At 39.7% G+C, this 21405-nt stretch overlaps 1 protein-coding gene across 5 annotated transcripts in view; it reads right to left on the bottom strand.

Moving 5' to 3' along the window:
• Positions 1-6118: 6118 nt before the first annotated feature.
• Positions 6119-21405, bottom strand: part of CKMT2 (creatine kinase, mitochondrial 2) — a 35189-nt gene continuing 19902 nt past the window's right edge. For all 5 annotated transcript variants that reach the window (XM_039545827.1, XM_039545828.1, XM_039545830.1 and 2 more), the window contains 7 exons: positions 20258-20353; positions 18569-18790; positions 13915-14000; positions 11406-11529; positions 9120-9254; positions 8624-8749; positions 6119-6358 (listed from right to left, as the gene is read on the bottom strand). In XM_039545827.1, coding sequence (XP_039401761.1) covers positions 6239-6358; positions 8624-8749; positions 9120-9254; positions 11406-11529; positions 13915-14000; positions 18569-18790; positions 20258-20353 — 909 coding nt within the window. In that variant the 3' untranslated portion in view covers positions 6119-6238. The remainder of the gene's footprint in view (positions 6359-8623; positions 8750-9119; positions 9255-11405; positions 11530-13914; positions 14001-18568; positions 18791-20257; positions 20354-21405) is intronic.

Here is a 21405-nt window from a genome sequence, read left to right as displayed (position 1 = left end):
CAGTGGAGGCATGGCAGAGCCGTGCAGAGTACATAGCCACTGGTTTCAGGCAGGTACAGTTGTATTCAGCATAGCTCAGCTGTGCCTCCACTGCCACTACTTGTGTTAATGCAATTACATTGCTATTTATACTCATGTTGTACTCAGTGAGAGCTGGCACAAGTATGTGTACATAAGCAGGGGAATCAGAGCCCTAGCTTATAGTGTAGATGTAGCCTTAGGAAGAAAAATCAAACACACAACTAGAAAATGGGGAATAACTGACTAGACAGTAATACTACAGAAAAGGATGTGGGAATTATAGTGAATCATAAATTGAACATGAGTCAATAATGTGAGGCGGTTGCAAAAAAAACAAAACGGTAAATGTCATTCTGGGATGTATTAACAGGAGTGTTGTAAGAAGTAATTGTACCACTCTACTCAGCACTGGTCAGGCATCAGCTGAATATGATGTCCAGATTTGGGCACCACACTTTAATAAAGATATGGACAAATGGGAAAGAGCGCAGACGAGAACAACAAAAATGATAAGAGGTTTGGAAAACGCCTATGAGGAGATGTTGAAAGAATGGGGCATGATTTGTCTAGAGAAGAGAAAGCTGAGGAGGGCCATATGTCTTTAAATAAGCAAAAGGTTGTTATAAAGAGGATGGCGATCAATTGTTCTCCATGTCCACTGACAAGAAGAAATCAGCTTAGTTTGCTGCAAGGCTGTATCATTTGGATATTCGCAAAACATTTCTAATGAGAAGGATAGTTAAGCAATGGAACAAGTAACCTAGGGAGGTTGTGGAATTCCCGTCGTGAGAGGTTTTAAGATGTAGAGATGGAGTTACCGTAAACCTTGCTGGGTAGACAGGTCCTGAATTTCTAATGTTAAAAAAGAAGAAAAATATATCTTTATTACTGGCTAACTTTAATATATGTTTTTCCAGTGCAATTGTCTTGCTGTATTTTCCCCCATTTATAGGACTTTACTGCTGTGCAGAAAGAATAAATTGATTTTGCTATTAAATAATTCGTTATTGCCAGTAAGAACTAACACAGATATAGAATTAATTAGAATGCATATACTGCAGGTAAAAAATATCAACAAAAATCAATGAATGGCATTTAAGAGCCATTTTTAATAAGCTGGGAAAAATACTGGGAGACTCAGGCTTTCATTTTAAAACTGAAAAAATCTGATGTGGTCTCAGCCACATCACTTTGAGTAAATGGACACAGCTAGGTCTCACCCTGCTTTGTTTTGTTCTTTGCAATGTGGAAACTGTATACAATGTCAAGGCTGTTTGCAAGGACAAAGTTACCACAGGGCTCCCCTAAATTTTCAGGCTGTCCCCTTCAGTCTTGCCACCAGAGAGCAATTTATTGTGCAGGAAAATGTCTCTCCCTTCAGCAGCAGAACCAGAGTGGTGGCTAGGACTAGCTTGTTCGCTGCAAAGCATTGCTGGACTGAAGCATTCCCCAGAATTGTGTCCACACATGGTTGCTTACCTTGCTTTGGCTGTGTCTAAGACGCACCCAAACTCATAATAAAATACGGCATTGATTAAGTCCTTTTAATTTTTCAAATCACTCTACAAATATAAACACATTAATCTTCACAATACTTGTGAATGACAGGGAAGTAGTATCCCCATACTACAGCTGGAGAAACTGAGATGCAGAGAGGTTGACAAGTGACCTTGATTGTGATCAGGAATCTCTATAAAAAGGTTTGTCTGCTGAAGAGGAGGAAGTGCTAGAGGGTTCATTTGTACTTGAGCATGATTGATGGTATCTTTGTTCATTTTTGTGTTTATGATCTTTGGATAGTTAATCTTACATGCCACCATGTCAGCTTGATGTTTATCTAGTAGTTATAATTTTTATTTAAGCCTGGGGAGAGAAAGGAATAAGTAATGCCATTTTTTGCTTACATTACATTGCCTACAGTGTTTTGAAGACTTCTCTACAAAGTTCTTTATTTCCATAGTTGAAAGGTATGTTGGTTTGCTGCTATTTATCTACGTTATCTGTCAGTGGCAAATGGTTACATACTCTGTAATTCATTTCAAAGTATAATTTTTTTTAGGTTATTTTGCCCATGGCCACACAAGCAAAAGAATGACAGCATTAGAAATAGAAGTCAGCTGTTCCTCGCTCCAGTTTTGCCCTCAGTCTACTCGGCTAAGCTGCCTATGGCTCTGATTCATCAAGTTGCTTAAGCCCATGCTCAATTTTCATTTTGATTTCAGTGGGACTATGTACATGCTTAAGTATGTTACTGGGACTTCTCACATGCTTAAAGTTAGGCATGCACTTAAGTACTTTGCTGAATTGAGACATGTAAGTATTAGCCTACGGTTAGACATTTTAGATATTGGGGATATGTTTACACTGCAATAAAATACCCACAGCTGGCCTGGATCAGCTAACTCAGGCTCATGTAGCTTGGACTGGGAGGGGGTCTATAAAACTGCAGTGTAGACATTTGGGCTGGGACTGGAGTCTGGACTCTATGCCTCTGTGACGGGGGAAGGTCCCAGACCTCAGGCTTCAGTCCACCCAAATATCGACCCTGCAATTTTATAGCTCTGCAGCCCAAACTAGCAGACCTGTGCCAGCTGCGGATGTTTTACTGCAGTATAGACATAGCCTTTGACTAGCTTCATTATGCAGTAAACATGCCCCTTTCTTTGAGAACTGTGAATCAAATGGAATACTGTAAGATACAGTGTAAGAGATGATAAAGGATATTAGACAAAAAATTCTCATAATAGCAAGAGAAATGTGCCTAATTATCCATTCAGTGATCTTGATATCTCCTTACTGGGAGACATTATTTTTCCTTTTTCAGAAACATTCAAGGAAAGGCTAAAAAATAAATGGAATGCACTAAACTTCATTCAGAGTCTTAATGTAGACCACAGATTGCAGCAGAATAATTTTAAGTTTTACAAATGATGATGTACAAAGCACTCACACAGAAATGGACTATTGCATTGCCATTCACTGACACATCAGTTGGATGGCTGGGTTCTTCCCATTCTGGTACCAGCAGTGTTTAGAATAAGGCTCACTGTCTCAGAGAATGAAGAGAAAACAAATGTGTAAAGTGTCAAGCAGAAATAGCAACCCTATAGCTACAGAGTCCTTAAGCATTTTAAGCAGTAAAGAAGAGCTCCATAAAAAAGACAGAGTTCACTCATAAAAACAAAACCATGTCAGCATGACCCTTGTCCGGGACTCCTGTTCATTAAGAGAAGACACCTTCAACCATCCTCCTTAAATAGAGTCAAAGTGCCTATAGCTTCTGCATGTCATTACCAAATTCCAGGTAGTAGACAGGACATGCATCTTTTCTTAGTGCCTCTGAGATCAGTACATTCCATTGGCTTCGTTAGTATTTGGGCATGAAATGAGCTTTGGCTTAGAGGAAGAAAGTCCCTGCAATAGAAGTCCAATAATAAGGTGGAAGACTAGATATTTTAAACAATATAGCAGGAGCCCACAGGCCATCTTTAGCCTTTCAGAAGCATTTTAAAAAAATTAATCCATTAATGATTGCAAAAAAAATTAAGGATCAAATTTTTCCCTCGGTTACTCAGGTGCAACCCCACTGAAGTCAACTGAGATGCCCCCATGAAATTAAGAAGAGAATTTGGTTCAAGAAGAAAGTTTAAAAAAAGCCGGCAAGGTAGAAATCCTATAAACAGTTGTATCATTTCCTAAAACAATAATAATCAATGTCAATTTATGCACTGTCATTCGGAAGAAAATTTTCAGCACCCTTTGGTCACAGACTTTAAAGCATGTTTATCTGTGAGTATTCATAATTCTTGTCTCTTGGAAATTACTGGAAAGCTGTTAAATGATTAAAATTTAAACACAATCTACTTGTCTGATAGCATTATTAGAACTACTTATTGTTCAGTTCTTAATGTTCCTCCATTAGGAATCCAATATTTTTATATGCTGACTGACTAACTTATTTTCTTGTAAGTAGATTAAAAAGAAGTGACAAACAGCTGCAACATGCATGTACAATAGATGATTGTATATTTATGCCCTTTAGAACATTGGACTTAATAGGATTTTTGTTCTGTACCTAATGCACTTCAGTAGCTGTCATGTCATCAAGCATCTTTGGGAAAAAAAATTGCTGTTTAGAGACTTTAAATTTCCAATTAAGTCTTAAGCAGCTATAGGAAGAATTACTAGGAAGACAAGTATTAAGTATTTTGTCACACCTTAAATTAAATTCCAACAAATTATATTAGTAAATTAGTTCCATATATAAATATGGGAACTGAATTACTGCTGATATTATTTGCTACTTTTTTGGTAATATTTCCATAGAAAATGATCATATTTTATTCAGACATATATTAGTCTTGTTAGGTAGACAGTCACATAAGCATTTTATGCTGTCTGTTAAGCCAGATCCGGTTAGATCAATGGATGACTCTAGATGTAACATGTGATAAATGGAATCAGTTGCAACTTCTGTAATAATGGATTTGACTGTTTAACTTTGAATCAACATTTAAAAGATACATCAGCTCTATGCACATGGCCCACCTGACAAAGTGTTGGTTTATAGGTTTGATACAAAGAGATTCTCCTTAAAGAGGCACCTGATAAGGCTGCTCCCTCTTCCCCTTCCTCTTTACACTAGTTATGAAGAAATCAGGTTACAGCATTAACAGGAGTGTCGTATGTAAGACACAATAGGTAACTTTCGCACTCTATTTGGCACTGGTGAGACCTCAGCTAGTGTACTGTGTCCAGTTCTGGGCAGCACACTTTAAGAAAGATGTGGACAAATTGGAAAGAGTCCCAAAGAGAACAAGAAAAATGACTAAAAAGGTCTAGAAAACCTGATCTATGAGGAAAGGTTAAAAAAAACTGAGCATGTCTAGTTCTGAGAAAAGAAGACTGAGGGGGATCTGATAGTTTTCAAATATGTTAAGAGTTGTTATAAAGAGGAAGTGCCTCATTGTTCTCCATGTCCACTGAAGGTTGGACAAGAAGTAATTGGCTTAATGTGCAGCAAGGGAGTTTTGTGTCAGTTATTAGGAAAAGCTTTCTAACTATACTGATAGTTAAGCACTGGAATAGGGAGATTGTGGAAGCTTCAACATTGGAGGTTTTCAAGAACAGGTTAGTGTACACACTGTTGTCATAATCTGGATCTAAAAAATGTCATGTAAGATAACATTGGAAAACAAATAATGCATTGGGCGTTAGTATGCTTTCATAATGTATACATGGGGTACGTACAAAGAGTTATGGATATGTGCTAGAATTGTGTTTGACAAGCAAGGTAGAAGCATAGTCTGCCTTAGACAAAGAATGTATTGTAGTTTGCTAGGCAGAGAGTATGAAGGTACATTTACATAAAAGGTAAACAAAGCCATCAAGCTAGCAAGTGTGGGAGGCAGCCTCTTGTAGGGGTCTTTACCTCAAATAATAAATAACTGAATCAACCAATTATGAATATTACTGTATTGTAAAAGTGTATCAAGTAAGGTCTTTTATGAAAGATAATGTCACACTGGTTATTAATATTGTGAAATGCATGTATTAATGCTGTCTGAGGAAATATGAATACTCACAGATAGTATGCTTTGAAGTCTGTAACCAAACAAAGGGAGAACCAGGTTTTTAATCCCAGACAGTAGGGAAAGAAGCTATCTACATGTTTTCAATATAAATGAAGAATTATGGAATCAAAACAATGGAAGCTCCATTTACATACAAATCTGAACGGGGATGGGAAGTTCACAGTAATGGAAGAACAGCATGAGATCATCCATAATCCATATAAAATCTCTTTAATCTCTGGTAAACTTTCTAGGCTGTTTATTTAATTCTGCAGGAGTTCCCTGACTTTCCCTGTCAGTGTATTATACCAAGTAGAACTACTAGAAAAGGTATTTCATATACTAAATGATACATAATCATAGGAGACTTGGATGATAATGTTAGAAAATAACATGAGCATTTTCATATAAATAAAATCCACTTATTGGTCATTGCTATGTTACTTACAGTGTCGGTTTCTGAATGTTAACTGTTGCCAACCCAACCAGCTACTAAAAATCAGACAGACAATCTGTAAGGCATCAGGTAATGTTTTATTTCACAAGTTGTCAGGATCTTATTTATACACTGAGATATACAGAGATGCTTTTCTGTCAGAACAGCAGACATATTTAACATCAGTTATTAATCATCTATAACAAGCTCACTTCCTTCCAAACTGGGGCAAAGGTGGTGGTACCTTGATGTCTTGACCTTTTTCCAGCTTCTTCTCACAGTCAATCAGATAATTGACCCCATCAACAACTATCTGGACAAGCTCCACCTTAGATAGGAAAAAATACCCAAATTATTTAGGTTACATTGTTATGTGAGGAGAGTCCTGCCAACGGAGCTAGTAGCTCCAAACAGTGCATATCTAAGTAGAGCCATGGCTCCCATTTGCCTGTATGTCAGGATGTCTGTGCTGGAGGAATGCTGCCTACACACTTCCCTGCATACTCAGACCATTACCCAGAAGGCATATCTTTCACAGTTTTAATGCCTCCATCCATCCACCTCTGCTAGCGTGCTGCACCTTCCCCCACTCCCTTGATGGAAAATTTCTATAGAATTCAATTGAAAATGATAACCCATCTATAGACTTTTTGAACTAGCCTATAGATAGACTGTAATAAAGAACAATAGCCCTTCTATAGAATGCTATAGGATGAACCAGAAAATCTGTGAGAAGACTGTTATTCTCTATTACATATTACAGGTTTTCACTGGACCCTTAATACAGACTTGTTGGTTTCATCCCATTCAAGTTCTATAGGATTCTTTTGTGAGAGTCTTCACTCTACTCAGCCTCTTAAGAGAAAAATATTAAGCCCAAGATGCACTTAAAAATAAAGGATAGAATGTAGATGTCATGGATTTGCAAAATCATTAGACTTTCAGTATCAACTATTAATGTGAGCAAAATGGCTGCTGGGCTGTTGGATGTAGTAATGAAACATCTTTCAAATTCAGAATGAAAAGGAGTGTTTCACACTTTCTCTTATCAGCTGTCAGGATAGGACCAGACTACTTTACAGTCATCCTTTTATTCCATGATTTCAGAATGGAAAGCCCTTGCAGTTGCCAATGAGCTGTTCTGATGCTACCACAACAAGTAACCAACTGCTCTCATGCAGAAAACAACTCCCATTGACTCTAAAGGGAGTTTTGCCTTTATAGCAACTGTAATATCAAACCCTTAATCCACATTTCTCTAGCAATAGATTCTAAACTCATACTGGTTTTACAACAGGCATAACTTCATTGAATTCTGTGGAGTTACTCCTGAGACACACTGGTGTAAGTGGGATCAGAATCAGACCCAGTGTCTTATCCCAAAAGCTGCAGCTGAAACTCCAATTCCATACAGTAAGCAACAGGTGTGTTTATATAGTCTCTTTAAAAACTATTAAAGAATTTAAAAAAAAAGACAAAGTGAGGCTGAGAGAGGAGAGTTTTACCAAACCCTGTGGCATGATAGCACCAGCTCCCCTGGTGTTACGAACTTTAGAGTAGGTAGCACACTATAACTGATTTTTTTAAAAAATCTTCATGAACTGGTTCATTAGCAACCTTTAATAACTGGTTTGTTAAAACTGATTACCCAAGCTAAATCCCAATGTCTCTTTATTGGGACAATAATGGATTTTGAAGGGATTTGTTTTTTACTATAAAGCATTTCAGTGGCTTAGCACTTTGTTTTATTGTCCTTACAGACTAGCTGTGTAGGGAAATCAGAGGTCTGATTTTGCAGCTGTGAGGATGAAAAGAATTTTGTATTAAGTTTGCATTGACCAGTAACTGAAACAAACAAAACCCAAACAACTTTATGTTGCGCCATTGGGGACATAATTTAGTTCTGCAAACTGGTTTATTACATAATGAAATCTATTTTATTATGTACTGAAAAATATATACTCTATAATAAAACATTTCTGTCCTCTTGTGTGTGTTTGCCTTGTCTTATTTACATTGAAAGCTCTTCAGGGTAGAAATAGGTCTGAGCTATAGGCTTCATCTTTCAAATCCTTACTCACATGATTAGTCCTTACTCACACATAGCCTCATTGACCAGTTGAAATCTTCACATGAATAAGGGATTATAGTCTTAAATCATATGTTTTTAAAACTCTGTGTAAATGAACAATGCAATATAAATATTTGTATTAACAACTTAGCAAAAAGCACACAAACATTTCAAAATGTTATATAGTTCATGATGACATGCCATTTCTCAAACACAATGTATCATACAGTTTTTCTACCTCCTTACACATATATGTATAGCATCTTGTAATATGCTTGTCATTCTTGTATACTTAGATCTTTTCCGTGGTCTTGTATATTTTGATTGACTTAGGGGTCAGTAATGCAAACACTTACACATGTGAGTAACTTGATTTTGTGTGAATCCTATCTGGTGTAAATGGTTATAGCTCCATTGAAGTAAATGGTTCCATTGAAGTTAATTGACTTCTGTGAGACTATGACCATTTGCACAAGCTGAGGATCTGCCTCATTGAGTTTAAAACTAGAAAAATCGTATTACCTCTGATCGGCCCATGCGGTCCAGGTTGGAGATATCGTACACATCTGCCACAGCTGCTGTGTCCACACCACCCGTGCCACGTTTCTGCAGCCTCAGATTCTCCAGAATCTTTGAAAACCTGGGATCCTAGCACAAGAGACTTTTTTTATTTGCAGGCTTTTTGGATATACTGGTATTATATATTGTATTGACTCTTGGAAATACTGTTATCAGTTACTTCAATAGTTTCTCCAAAAAGACTTGCAGGGGTGGATATTTTCCTATGCCTCAGGTATACATGCTGCCTGAGTGGCTGTTGGTTGAACAGATTAATTCACATAAATACAATAATTTGATGGATAAAAATATGCACAATTTGTCACAAATTGTCCCCGGGACCTCATAGTTACACATAATATTAAGTGCATTAACACTGTGAATTATCCTTTTTTCATTGTTCCTTTTGAGTCAGATGAAGAGCTGATTTACATCACAGCCCTTTTAATAGCTTACGTACCTTACTGAGTTTTGGAAGTTTAACATGGACTCCTGCACGTAATCCTGTTCCCAGGTTGGAAGGACAGGTCAGAACGTATCCTAAGCGTTCATTCCACATGAACTCCCAGCCCCGTTCTTTAATTAACCGTTCAACCTGCAGGTAAAAAAAAGAGAGAGAGAGAGAGAGAGAGAGAAAACTGCTGCATACAAATGTCTCATATTATGACAATGTTGCTGACATCTGAAATACTTGCTGCCTTTCATGAATTTGAACATTAAACCCAGAGTGCCAATTTCTGCCCCCAGTTATACCCATAAAAATCCACTGATGTCAATGAATTTCGTAGGTGTAAGTGAAGGCAGAATTTGGCCCATTAAGTATATAAAACATTATGTGCAAATGAAACTATGATTAAGATATAAATCTTTGCATGTATCCAGCACCTTTCAGCCAATATCCTCAGTGAACTTTATAAACATTCTCCTCTCACATACATGGTGTTTTCGTCTCATGATTTTATTGCAAATCTTGTGATATTTGATATTTTATTTAAAGCCTAAATTATGAAGGGAGGAAATTATACAAGAATCTCAGCTTTCATTTGAAATCAAAGTAAGTTTCTAGATTTTGTGATTGTGGAGAAGAGCTGTAAATCATGAACCCTAAAGGCTCAAACACCAGAGAGCAAATAAAAGGACCCCAAATTCATGATTTTCAAGCCCTGACACTTGAATTTTGAATCCTTTAATTTGACAGTACTGCTAACACTGGTGCAAATCACGAGTAACTCCATAGAATAGGATGCAGTTTCAGTGTGATTCTGATGTGAGAGGAGAATCAGGCCCATTAATTATTCAAGGTTCACCAAATCCCTGGAAGGTAACTAAGTATCCTCGTTTTGCATATGAGTTAACTGACATACAGTTAGAGGTTAAAGGACTTCCCCAAGGTCACATAGGGAGTCTATAACAACACCAGGACTGCTGGTAAGAGATGAGTCTTTATTTCCTGGCTTCAGTCATATGCGATGTGTCAGAGTTACAAAAAGTTCATGCCTGTGTCAAATGACAGGGGTTCATATCCGCTAACTCTAGGAGTTATAATTACAGAGTCAACGGTAGAGCTGGGAATAAAATCCAGGAGCCATGACTCCTAGTCCCTGGCTCTAAGCGTTGCATTGCATCATCTCCTTGTACATCATGTCCAGTGTCGTAAATGCCTCTGAGAAGAACATGGACCAAATACTGGGGACCGCACAGTTCTAGAGAAGAGGAGGGGCATAAAGGCATCTGTAAGTCACTTTTGTGTTGGCTTGATCCTCTATGTTTCAAGCCAGTCCCCAGTACATCAATTGGTAATAGCCCCCAAGTGGGAGTTGCACCACCTACAGATCAGCTGGAATGCAGCAGTGGCCAAGGGAATTGTTCCCTTGGCCACACCACTAGCATGCCCTTTATACCCTTGCTGCAAGGGGTAGGGTGGAATCCTGACCTGCTCAGTTAAGGCAGCTTTGATGGCTCTTTCTCACTGCCAGAGCAGTGCAATGGGATACATCAAGGACCAGATGCAGCCTACAGTCCTAGCTGGATTGCCTAGCTCAACTGGATGTAGGTTATGTTATCACCTTCACAGCATTTTAACATGGATTTTTTTTCTTCATATTTTTATGTTTTTGATAAACTTGAAATAAAAAGCCTAAATAGATTAATCCCAAGGCCAGTGCCTAAGGTTGCAACGTTTGTATTTAAAAAGACTTTGCTGACCTAAAAATCACAGATTTTGGTGTATTATTTTAAACCGACACATATCATCTTTCCGTATGTCAGAATTTTAAAAATCCAATCTATTTTCTATTTTTGGCTCTTTGTTTTCCTTTATGTGTTTCTCTCATCAAATGAGTGAAATCCGTTTCATTTTTCTATCAATAAATTTCAGGTTCTCAGTGCTACAGGTTGGGTGAAAACCACTGCAAGGTGGTGCATATTTGTTTGTAAGTAACTATTGCCATTGAAATTAGAAAAAGAGAAAAATGTCAGTTGATTTTAGATTTTGTAAAACTTCTGGCACTGTTAGGGTTTGATTGTCCCTACATTATGGCTAACAATATGACAATACTGTGTCTCTATTTCCTTGGTACTGTTGCTTTTCAAGGGGGATATAATTTGGATTGATTTTTTTTTTAATTTTGTTGCTAAAAATAGTGAAGGGGAATTCAGTATTAACCATATCAAGGAGTGGTGACACTACTCTAATTGTTAACAAACAGGAATAATAAAAATGAAAACAAACTGGCTGAGTTGTTACCTCTTTTAAACCATGGCAAAATCTTTCAAACACCCTTTTCATATTGCCACCTTTTTCCATGGAAATCACTCTGGTATGGTCTTCTTCATTAATCCAGATAAGAAATGTTTTGTCATGGTTATGCCTATGTGAGAGAAGAAAATGGTGTCTTTAAAGAATGAGATAAGCCTTCAGAAATAATTCTCATCATTCTCAGTTTAATTTCGGTTCCTTCCTTTCCTAGCTCGTAATCTTTCATGATTGTGCACAGGACAAGTGCTGCAAGATAATATCAGAGTGACGGGGCAAAGAATAAGAGCTATTGAGGCCTTTTTCAATTTAATTCCCCTATCCACCAGTAACATAATCCTTCAGGTTCCTTAGGTCACAATGACAACAGCACTCTTTATTGATTACATTGGTGTTGTATTGATGCGGCACTAGAAAGTACACTTTGTCTTCTAACAAGAACATATCAATAGGAACACAGCTAGGGGAACTAGGAACTGGAGAAGCAGAGTTCTGCATCTTTAATCATTGGGGAAGTTATTCGCTGATTTTAGAGCTTTCTGAAGAAAGAAAATCTGATGTTTACATGCTGCCTGGGGCCTGGCAACCTGACCCTATTTAACTGTATTCTCTTCTAAATCAAATCCTAGTTGCTTTTATATCACTTGGTAACACACGACTGGCACATAAATCAAATTATGCACTGGGAGAAGGCAGCTAAGTGTTGCTTCAAGACACTACATTAATCAAAGATGCTGACTTGTCTTTCAAGATAAAGTGCCTGGAGACACGGTATCCACTTTTGCTTCAAATCGATAAGTCATGGTCATGCTTTTAAAGTGACAAGTAGGAACTGGGATCACTGTTGTTTGCTTTTCTCCATTTTCTCTGCCTTTGGATTAGTCTTCCTGAATCAGATAAATCCTGACCAATAGGTTGAGACTTGTTCATACAAACAGTCTGAATAATACATCAGGAGAAAAGCACAGTAGGTCTAGGATTTAAAGCCCATAAAGGACTTGACTTTCAGTCTGGCTTTGGCTGGGCCTCCTTTTTTGTACTTGAAATTTGCTGATGCAAATAATTGCAGGTGCAAATGTGTCCTGACAGTTATTTGTGGGTGAAATTAGACATACTTAAATATCCAAGTACCTGCTTTGCAGTCACCATCTGCCATTTAGGATGGGATTTTCAAAAGGGATCAGTGTTGGTCTAACTGAATTAAATCCCACTGAATTAAATGGAAGTTGTATCATTGACCATAAAGAAAGTACTGAGGCCAACATTGAATGCTTTTGAAAATCCCACTCATAAGGTGAAATCCTGACCCCCACTGAAGTCAATGAGAGTTTTGCCATTGACTTCAGTGGGGCCAGGATTTTATTCTGAGGCTAAATTGTCCTAACATATAAATCATAATTATTTGTATCTACAAATTGTGATGTAATAAGAGAGACCAAGTTTTAAAATTCTGGCTCATAGTGTCACTTTCCAGTTACAGCAAGTTATATTTCACATGCAATATAAATTATATTTCACAGGCAAAATGTGCAAACACAGATCTGGTTTATTCTGGTGATCTATTGGGGCTACATGCATTAGTTGCACATGTTCTGTTCAGTTCATAAAATCTGTGCACCCATTTGTTATCCTTATAATTCTTCTAGTAAAACTTGATTAAGATTTTGTTCTGGGCACCAGGAGCTTAATCCAAAACCCATTGAAACTGAAAACTCCTGTGGGATTCAGGTGGGCTTTGGATGGGGTCTACATAAAGTTGGTTTGGCTATAGTCACAATAAATGCTGGAGATGCTGTCAAGCATCATCTAATCTGTCCCACACAATTTTTTCTTGACACAATTTACAAAAATGTTTGGAGTGGAGCACTATTTGCAAAGGTTTTTTTTCCATGCAAAGATCTGCCTCACTAAAAGCATATGAATGGCATCTTCCAACAAATTCCAAGAAATGATGGGTGTTCATTAAGTAGCAAAACATATGATGATTAAACAATGGAAATGTAACACTCCAGTTTATTCTGCATGTGTGAAGGCATTCTTAAGCACAGTTCTGATAGAAAAAATATTACATCAGCAACAAAGTGAGGGGAAAAGACACAATGTTGATGTCACATACCTATGATTTAAGATATCTCATTCATGTTTTTTAGATTACATTTATAACTCATCTTTTATGGTCACTTGCTGGCCCTTTTTTTATGCCAATTTTTTTTTATAAAAAAGAAAACAGAAGCTAAAAGCCTGAACCAATAGTCTTATTTATATTCCCTTGTGTTGTGGCTGATGATCATGACTGTTGCATTAATGGAAAGATTTGCTTGTTGTATTGTTTATTTATTTCTATATTTCCTTGAACAATTAATAAAGAAAACATTTTTAAATGTTAGCTAAGGATGCAGTCAGTATTAGGGAATGGCAGATGCAGTGTTAGGACAAGCAAGGAGAGAGGTAATAAAATCACTTGCACATGATACAAACTTCCACACTTCACATGCCATACCAGATTCCTCTGGCATCAGGCCAGTCACGTGCCATCCCAGCACATGTTAGCAAAGGGGACACTGGCTTATCAAAGAGAAAATGGTCCTGAAAGCCAAAATGTGTGTGAGAGGGAGAAAGAGAGAGAGAGAGAGAGAGAGAGAGAGAGAGAAACAACTGAATTCAGGGAAGTAATGCTGTTCTGAACATTTAACACTGCCAAGAAAGTCATTGGTATAAAAATAAGTCGCATAAAGCTGAAGTTCCTTGACTACAGGTAGAAAGCATTTTACTCAGTAGTGTTTCTGGAGATGGAGGCTTGGTGGTGACCAGTTCTCAGTTCTGCTAATTTTTGGCTAGGTGTGATAAAGGAGAGTTGTCCGGCTATGCTGGAAGGAGGACAGGAAACACTGGATGTGGTTTAATTAGGCCATGACATTATTCTTAAATGTCTGGGAGTACCTGACAGATAAAAGTGCACAGTGCGGGTATTTTCATAATCATTTCAACATATATCCTGGGGGCTTCTGTCAGCCCTCCCCTTTACCCATCCTGGTCCCCAGCTAACCTGCTGCTGAGACCTTGCCAAATGAGGGTTAAGGTGGCTATAAAGGGCTGAGGGGTTGGCTCCCAGCTGTACCAGTCATAGGAGTCCTGAAACCCCCCTGTTTTTGCTCCTTTAACGAATACCTCTGTTAACTTCTTATCAGTCCATTTTATCTGATCACTGTATCTCTTCCTTACATAGTACCTGCCCCATGTTTACATGATGTGTTGCGACATCATAGCCTAACTCCTGTTTCATCTTCACCCAACTAAGCACCCCCAAATCCACTGTGGGGAAGGTGAAAGCCCCCCACACTTCACCTTGGCCAATCTGGCAGTGAGGGAAAATTTCCTTCCCAGCCCCCCCCCAAGAAAGGAGCAATTAGCACAATGCCCATAGCAGATCCTGACAAAACTTGGCATTTCACCCCTTCCATGGTTGGGAGGGTGGGTGCTGCTCCACCTGGTCCAGGTAAAAGAGGGCTTTTTCTGCACTGGAATGGACCTATATTTCCCCCGCCCCCTTCCAGTCCCCTGCTGAGGGGGAGATGGGTCAGCATCTCCACGCTGATCTAGTCTGCAGTAGAAAGTCACTCCTTGGCTGCCTAGGCCTTAAAAGAGCACACACCTTTTCCAAGTAGCCAAACAATGGCCCATACTACTTAATGTGAGGTCAGTCTCCTGGGAATGCAGGGTGGGTACCAGCACAAAAAATAGGGAAGACATCCCATGGGGAGTTAAAATCATAGGACTGCAAGGGTTATCTAGTGTAACCCCCTGCCAAGATGGAGGATTTGATGTGTCTAAACAAATTTTTTTTTTATGGTCTCAGAGTGCAGCCACCGACCCTTGTTGATGGCCGCTCTGACAAAGCCCTCTCTGTCTCTGCCCTCCGCAGCCCTTCACCGAGAGCCCGCCTTGGGGAAGGTGGGTTAGGAAATTACCAGGTACCCAGGGGCAGATCTAGGAATTTCGCCGCTCCAAGCATGGTGGCATGCCGCGGGGGGCGCTTTGGCGGTCGGCAGTTCCGCGGCTCCGGTGGACCTCCTGCAGACGTGCCTGCAGAGGGTCCGCTGGTCCCGTGGCTCCAGCGGGACCAGCGGACCCTCAGCAGGCCTGCCTGCGGGAGGTCCACCGGAGCCCCACCAGAGCCGCGGGACCAGCGGACCCTCCGCAGGCATGCCTGTGGGAGGTCCACCGGAGCCACCTGCCGCCCTCCTGGTGACAGGCAGAGCGCCCCCCGCGGCATGCCGCCCCAAGCGCGCGCTTGGCACGCTGGGGTCTGGAGCTGGCCCTGCAGGTACCTGTGAGTCCCAAGTTCCCCGTGCTCCAGCTGGGTGGGAGCAGGGGAGCACCCCAGCAACCAAACACAGCCACCTCCACTGACGAGCCAGTTCTGGCACCGTGCATAGCAGCCCCATGTGTCTCCAGAGGCGCTGTCCAGAGTCCCCAAGGAGGCTATGCGGTGCAGGGCACTGATCACTGCTGGTGCCGCCAGAGCAAACACCAAGGTGGTGCATCTTGCTTCCCTTGATAACAGCTATTCAGAAGCAATGGCTGGGCTCAGCAAGGAGGTACAGATGCTTTGCCCACCCCCCATTCTCCCCCCATGCTTTGGTGGCTGCCATGGCCATAAAAAAATCTGCTGATGGCCGCATTTGAGAAATGATGGTCTAAACCATCCAAGACACATGACTATCCAGCCTCCTTTTGAAAACCTGGAAGGAAGAAGGAGCTTCCATAATCTCCTTAGGCAGTCTGTTCCATTGTCCTATGGTTTTTACAGTTAGGAAGTTTTTCCTGAGATTTAATCTCAATCTGCTATGCTGGAGTTTGAACCCATTGCTGCTTGTCCTGCCCTCTGTGGCAAGAGAGAACAGTTTTCTCCATCTTTTTTATGGCAGCCATTCAAGTATCTGAAGACCGCTGTCATGTCCTCTAAACATATCCAGTTCCTTCAGCCTTTGATCATCTTTGTCGCTCGCCTCTGGATCCGTCCCAGTTTCTCCACAGCCTTTCTATACATTGGTGACCAAAATTGGATACAGTACTCCAGCTGAGGCCTGACCAGCAATGTACATTACTGCAAACCATTATGTACAGAGTTTTCAGAGTGGGGGGGCCTAAGGATGGCAAAATGTCTAGTGCCAACCCTGCAAATAAGATATCTCGAGCATATTGTTTTCACAATTTCATTTGAGTAGGATATCATGGAAGAAATGAAAGTAGTGTGTGGTTTGGTACTTTTTGGTACCACCAATTCATTCTTTTTCTCAAAGGGAGATTCTATTTCTGCTTGAACACCTGTAGCACTAGGCAGCACAGTTTGTGATGTACCATGCCGAAAGACCTAATCTCATTCAACTGATTCTTCTCACTGACCTGTTCCCACCCCCCTGCAAGCAAATAAGTATTTGATTTTTCACATTTGCGCTGGAAGGTTATGAACAAGGGGGTATATTTAGCTCTCAATGACCATCGTGTCAATTTTTTAATTTTAAATGACTTATCTAGGGTCTGATGCAGGGTGAGGAGGAAGGATGTCCAGTATAAATAAGACGATGTAGACAGGATAGTAAGCTTTACTCTTTTCTCCATTTTGGATTTTAGGCCCCTGTATCTGTTGGACCCCCACTGGTGCTAGCATGGAGCCCCATCGAACTAGAAGAAGGTGCGGGTCCATCTGTTTATCTTACATTGCAGAAGCAAGTCCTTAGTATATTCATGGCCTTAGTACAGTCATTTCTTGATCATACACATTACATGAATGATGAAACTGCATTTCCATTAGACCAGAAAAACTCTACACTTCTGCTTCTGTTGTGTTTCCCCTTCTCTCTCCTAGTGCAACCTGTACCCAGTACCAGTTTCTCCTGTAGGTACCAGCAGACAGATGGAACTAGCATGAATCAGTTACGGATGAAATGCTTTTCTCTACCACCATTCCCTTCTCTGCTTAAGTAAGCAGAAGAACTGATCCTTCCCCAGGGAGCTGCTGAACCAAAGAAATCAGTTTAGCTTGCAGCAAGGGAAATTTAGGTGGATAGTAGCAAAAACTTTCTAACTATATAGTTGAGCACTGGAACAGGTTACCTAGGGAGGCTGAATCCCTGTTATTGGAAGTTTTTAAGAATGGTTAGACAAACACGTCTCAGGGATGGTCTAGGGATAGTTAACCCTACCACAGCACAGGGAGATATACTAGATAACCTCTTGAGGTCCCTTCCAGCCCTATATTTCTATGGTTCTATGAAATAAACTCTTAACTCATGCTTTTGGTTTTGTGCTGATTTACCAGTTCCTTTGGGCTGAATCTGAATGTGATACCAAGTAGCAGCATTAATGGTAGTTATATTACAGTACTTTAACATAATTTTGGTTATTATTTTATGGACTAATGTTCTTTAAATACAGCTGATAGGATATAATCATTGTTGGGGGCTTGCAAAAATACATATTTAAGGACTTCAAAATATTAAGATAGTTAACCCAAATACATTTTTATTGTCTGTTATGCCAGTAATGCACTTGCAAACCTTTATATCTCAAATCATCTGAATACAGTAATGTGTTGATATGACAAAAATCCATGACCAAAAGCATTATGCTTCCTCCATACAAATCCTTAAATCACATGTTTTAGTGATTGCAGGATTAGGTCTTATGTTGCCTGCATGGTGTTTGTTCCTATCACAGTTCAGGAAAACAGGATGGGTAGATATTTTGTAAATAAACAAATTGCACTAAAAAAATACTGATTCTGTGTGACTGATTTCTGCCCCAAACCGGAAACTGACACACAAAGTCCCAGATTTCAGCTACTAATTGACCAAGGTGGTGACTGTAGCCATATTTATATAATTTTAATTTGGTGCAAAAATTCACTCCTGGAATACAACCCATGTGTGTAAAGTTTTAGCCCAAGCCAATATTTTAGCCAAAACAATTGGGATTTATAATAGAAACTCACACTGACCATTAACTACAGGAATACTGTTATAATTAAGTATCTTCATTACATAAGCAGGAAAGTATGCATGAGAGAGAAAGACAGGAATAAAAATAAATGTGATTAAATGATATACATTAATGAAAATCTTCCAAGTCTCCAGACTGGAGTGTGTACTTACATCAATAAGCTGCTGTTGATCCTTCTCAGACATATTGGTCAGGCTATAATACTTTCCAGCAAGGTCTCCTTTCAGCCCAGCCAAAGCAGTGACCACAACATTTTCTACTTCTCTTCTCTCTGCCCTGGAGCAGGCAGGGGGAAGGCTGAGACCCCGGATACTGCGACCAGTACGTACACGTGATGATAGGACATAGCGCTCATCAAACTGACCTTGGGTAATCTAATGAAAGAAATGAAAATCTACACATCGTGCCCCATTTTACATAGAGTAATTTTAAAATTTGCCTTTCTATGTAAAGAATGTTCCTTTATATGTTCTCTTCAGCCAAATGATTACAACTAATTTTGGGTACTCAGAAATGTAACAGACAGGTGCATCAGGGTGTCAGGTTCTAGTAATATGCATGGAGATCCCGAGTGATTTTGCTGACTCAATGTGGCAAATAGACCAGGTGGGCCCTCTTCACTCCAACCCAGACATATCACATTGTTTCAATAGCTCCCTGAAAGACAGAGAACTAGGGACAAGGGCAGAAGTTGCTTAGAAACAGCCACACCCAAGATGATGCTTATATTTGTTGCTAATTAAGACAACAATAAAGGAAATCCCAGGGAAGTGGGTAAATTTAGATCATATATAGTGTGTGCGCGCACTCTGGGCTCCATCCTGCAAAGTGCACAGTACCTCTAATCCTGATCCAGCAAAACACTTAAGTACATGTTTAACTTAAGTAAGAATAGTCCCATAGTGCTTTGCTAGATTGGGGTCAAAGTGGCAGTCAGACACTACAGTGGTAAGTGTAGTATAAAAACTTATATAGAACCAAATAGAGGTGTTCAGCACCATTCAGCCTTCTGTTAGGAACAGGGGGGAATGCTATCTGCTTACATGTGATCTCAGGGTGGCACTGAACACTGTATGCACAGAGAAAAATGGAAGAGGTCCCAAAATGATTGGTGGAACAGCAGAAAAAACAGCAGAGTTCAGCTCAACAGGTCTTTTTGCAAATTATGAAGGAGAAATAATAACAGCATCAGGAAAACAGTTCCAGGAAGACATTTAAAGTCACCTCTGCCCATGCTCAAAGTGTGTGTGGCAGGGAGAGGAATACATACCAACTCCTGACCAAAATCCTCAAAACTGACTCTTATTTACCAAAGCAAATAAAACCATTTCCCATGACTCTTTGGGTACCAAAAGCCATAACTGTCCCCTACCCAGCCACCATACCTCCAGTTTCTAAAATTCATTTACTCTGGACAGTAGTAAAATCTTTAGCACATTGAAATTATAAAATTTGGGATCAGTCTAAAAATAAATTGGATTTAAGATTTAAATAAATAATACAAGGGATACTGTTCTGCCTGGACATTAAGGAAGGGGAGGATCACATAATTTAAATCTAATGTGCCATCTAGGACACAGGCCCTTGCATAAGAGGGACAGGGGACAGAATCAGACATCACTTAACCTAGTCTCGTTCTTTTATAGATGTGCCACATTGTATATAAAAAGTTGCTTGGGAAGGAGGAATAAAGCATTGATAAGTTCAGCCATTGTGACATCACAGTTCTGTTATCCCTAAGCTTATTTTCTTTGGAGATGGGAACATTTTTTAAACTATGAAATACAATATAATGTCATGATAGGAAGCTGAAGCATTAAGGATTCAAAATTTGATCCTACCTTGGATGCATCCAGGTCGGTGTGATGCTTCATTACATATGGATCATAGCCATTGTGTCTCACTTTAATAACTGGGTCAAAAATCTCAGCAAATACCTGTGGAGTTAAAGATGTATTAATCCAGCATTGAATATTTTTAACACCATTTTCCTTACCTCTTGTAATCCATGGTTACACAGCGTGGATCTCTGTCCCACTGCAGGGGTTGGACCACAGAGAGGTTGATGAGTCTGCTACAGCTGATGTGCTGACAAGAAAGGGTCTTTTAGCTCAGCCAGGAGATGCTCATGCTTTGTGATCCAGAGTCCCCAGTGATGCTGATCCTTCTAGGGATGTGTGTTACACTCTCATATAACATCTCATAAATGTATACGTATGTTTCTTCTTGATTCTAACTACTCTGATAGCCAGCTTGAGGTTTTGGAGCAAAGGAGCTCTCCAAAGATCATCAGAGGATACATGGGGCCCAATTCTCCTTTCTATTAAACTAGAATAAATCAGAACTCTCCTGAAGTCAGCAGAATTCTGCTAGTCTAAAACTGGTGTAATCAGGCTCTCACTTACTATTATTTGTTTGTATTACAGTAGCACCTAGTGGTTCCAGTGAAGACTGGAGTCTGAAGCAACATAGTATGTCTGTGTTAAGAGATAATCCCTGCTTCAAAGAGTTTACAATTTAAGTCAGATGAAGGGTGCATGGTGAAACTGAGGCACAAAGTGATTTTTTCACAGCAGGTCTGTCGCAGAGCTAGAAAAAGAACCCAGGTGTCCTGAGACTCAGTCCAATCCAGGGCCCTATCCATTAGACTCCAATATCCTCTCTAACTTGTAGTTCTTTGATAGAATATTCACCTTATATCAAAACAGTAGGTGAATGAAATTAGCAGTTTAATGGGGGAGGCGAGAGGGGAAGGACTTAGAGGGGGGCTAGTATAGGAATGTTGGGAAAAGAGGGAGAAATAATGGTCAATAGACTTGGCTCCCACCTTCCCCTGAGAATTCTAAGGCTGATAATATCTGAGCATAGAGATCTAAGGTGGTTAACTTTAGCTGCAATTATTTTCTCCTGCCCCACCCCACCTCCTCTGAGTAGAGAATTAGAACTCTGTTGTATTTTTCAGTTTGGCCAGATGGAATGATGTGTATGC

The sequence above is a fragment of the Mauremys reevesii genome, linkage group 6, assembly GCF_016161935.1.
Source record: "Mauremys reevesii isolate NIE-2019 linkage group 6, ASM1616193v1, whole genome shotgun sequence".
Taxonomy (NCBI): Eukaryota; Metazoa; Chordata; order Testudines; family Geoemydidae; genus Mauremys; species Mauremys reevesii.
The sequence above is the reverse complement of the archived record's forward strand: the minus strand, read 5'-3'. Positions and strand labels throughout refer to the sequence as shown.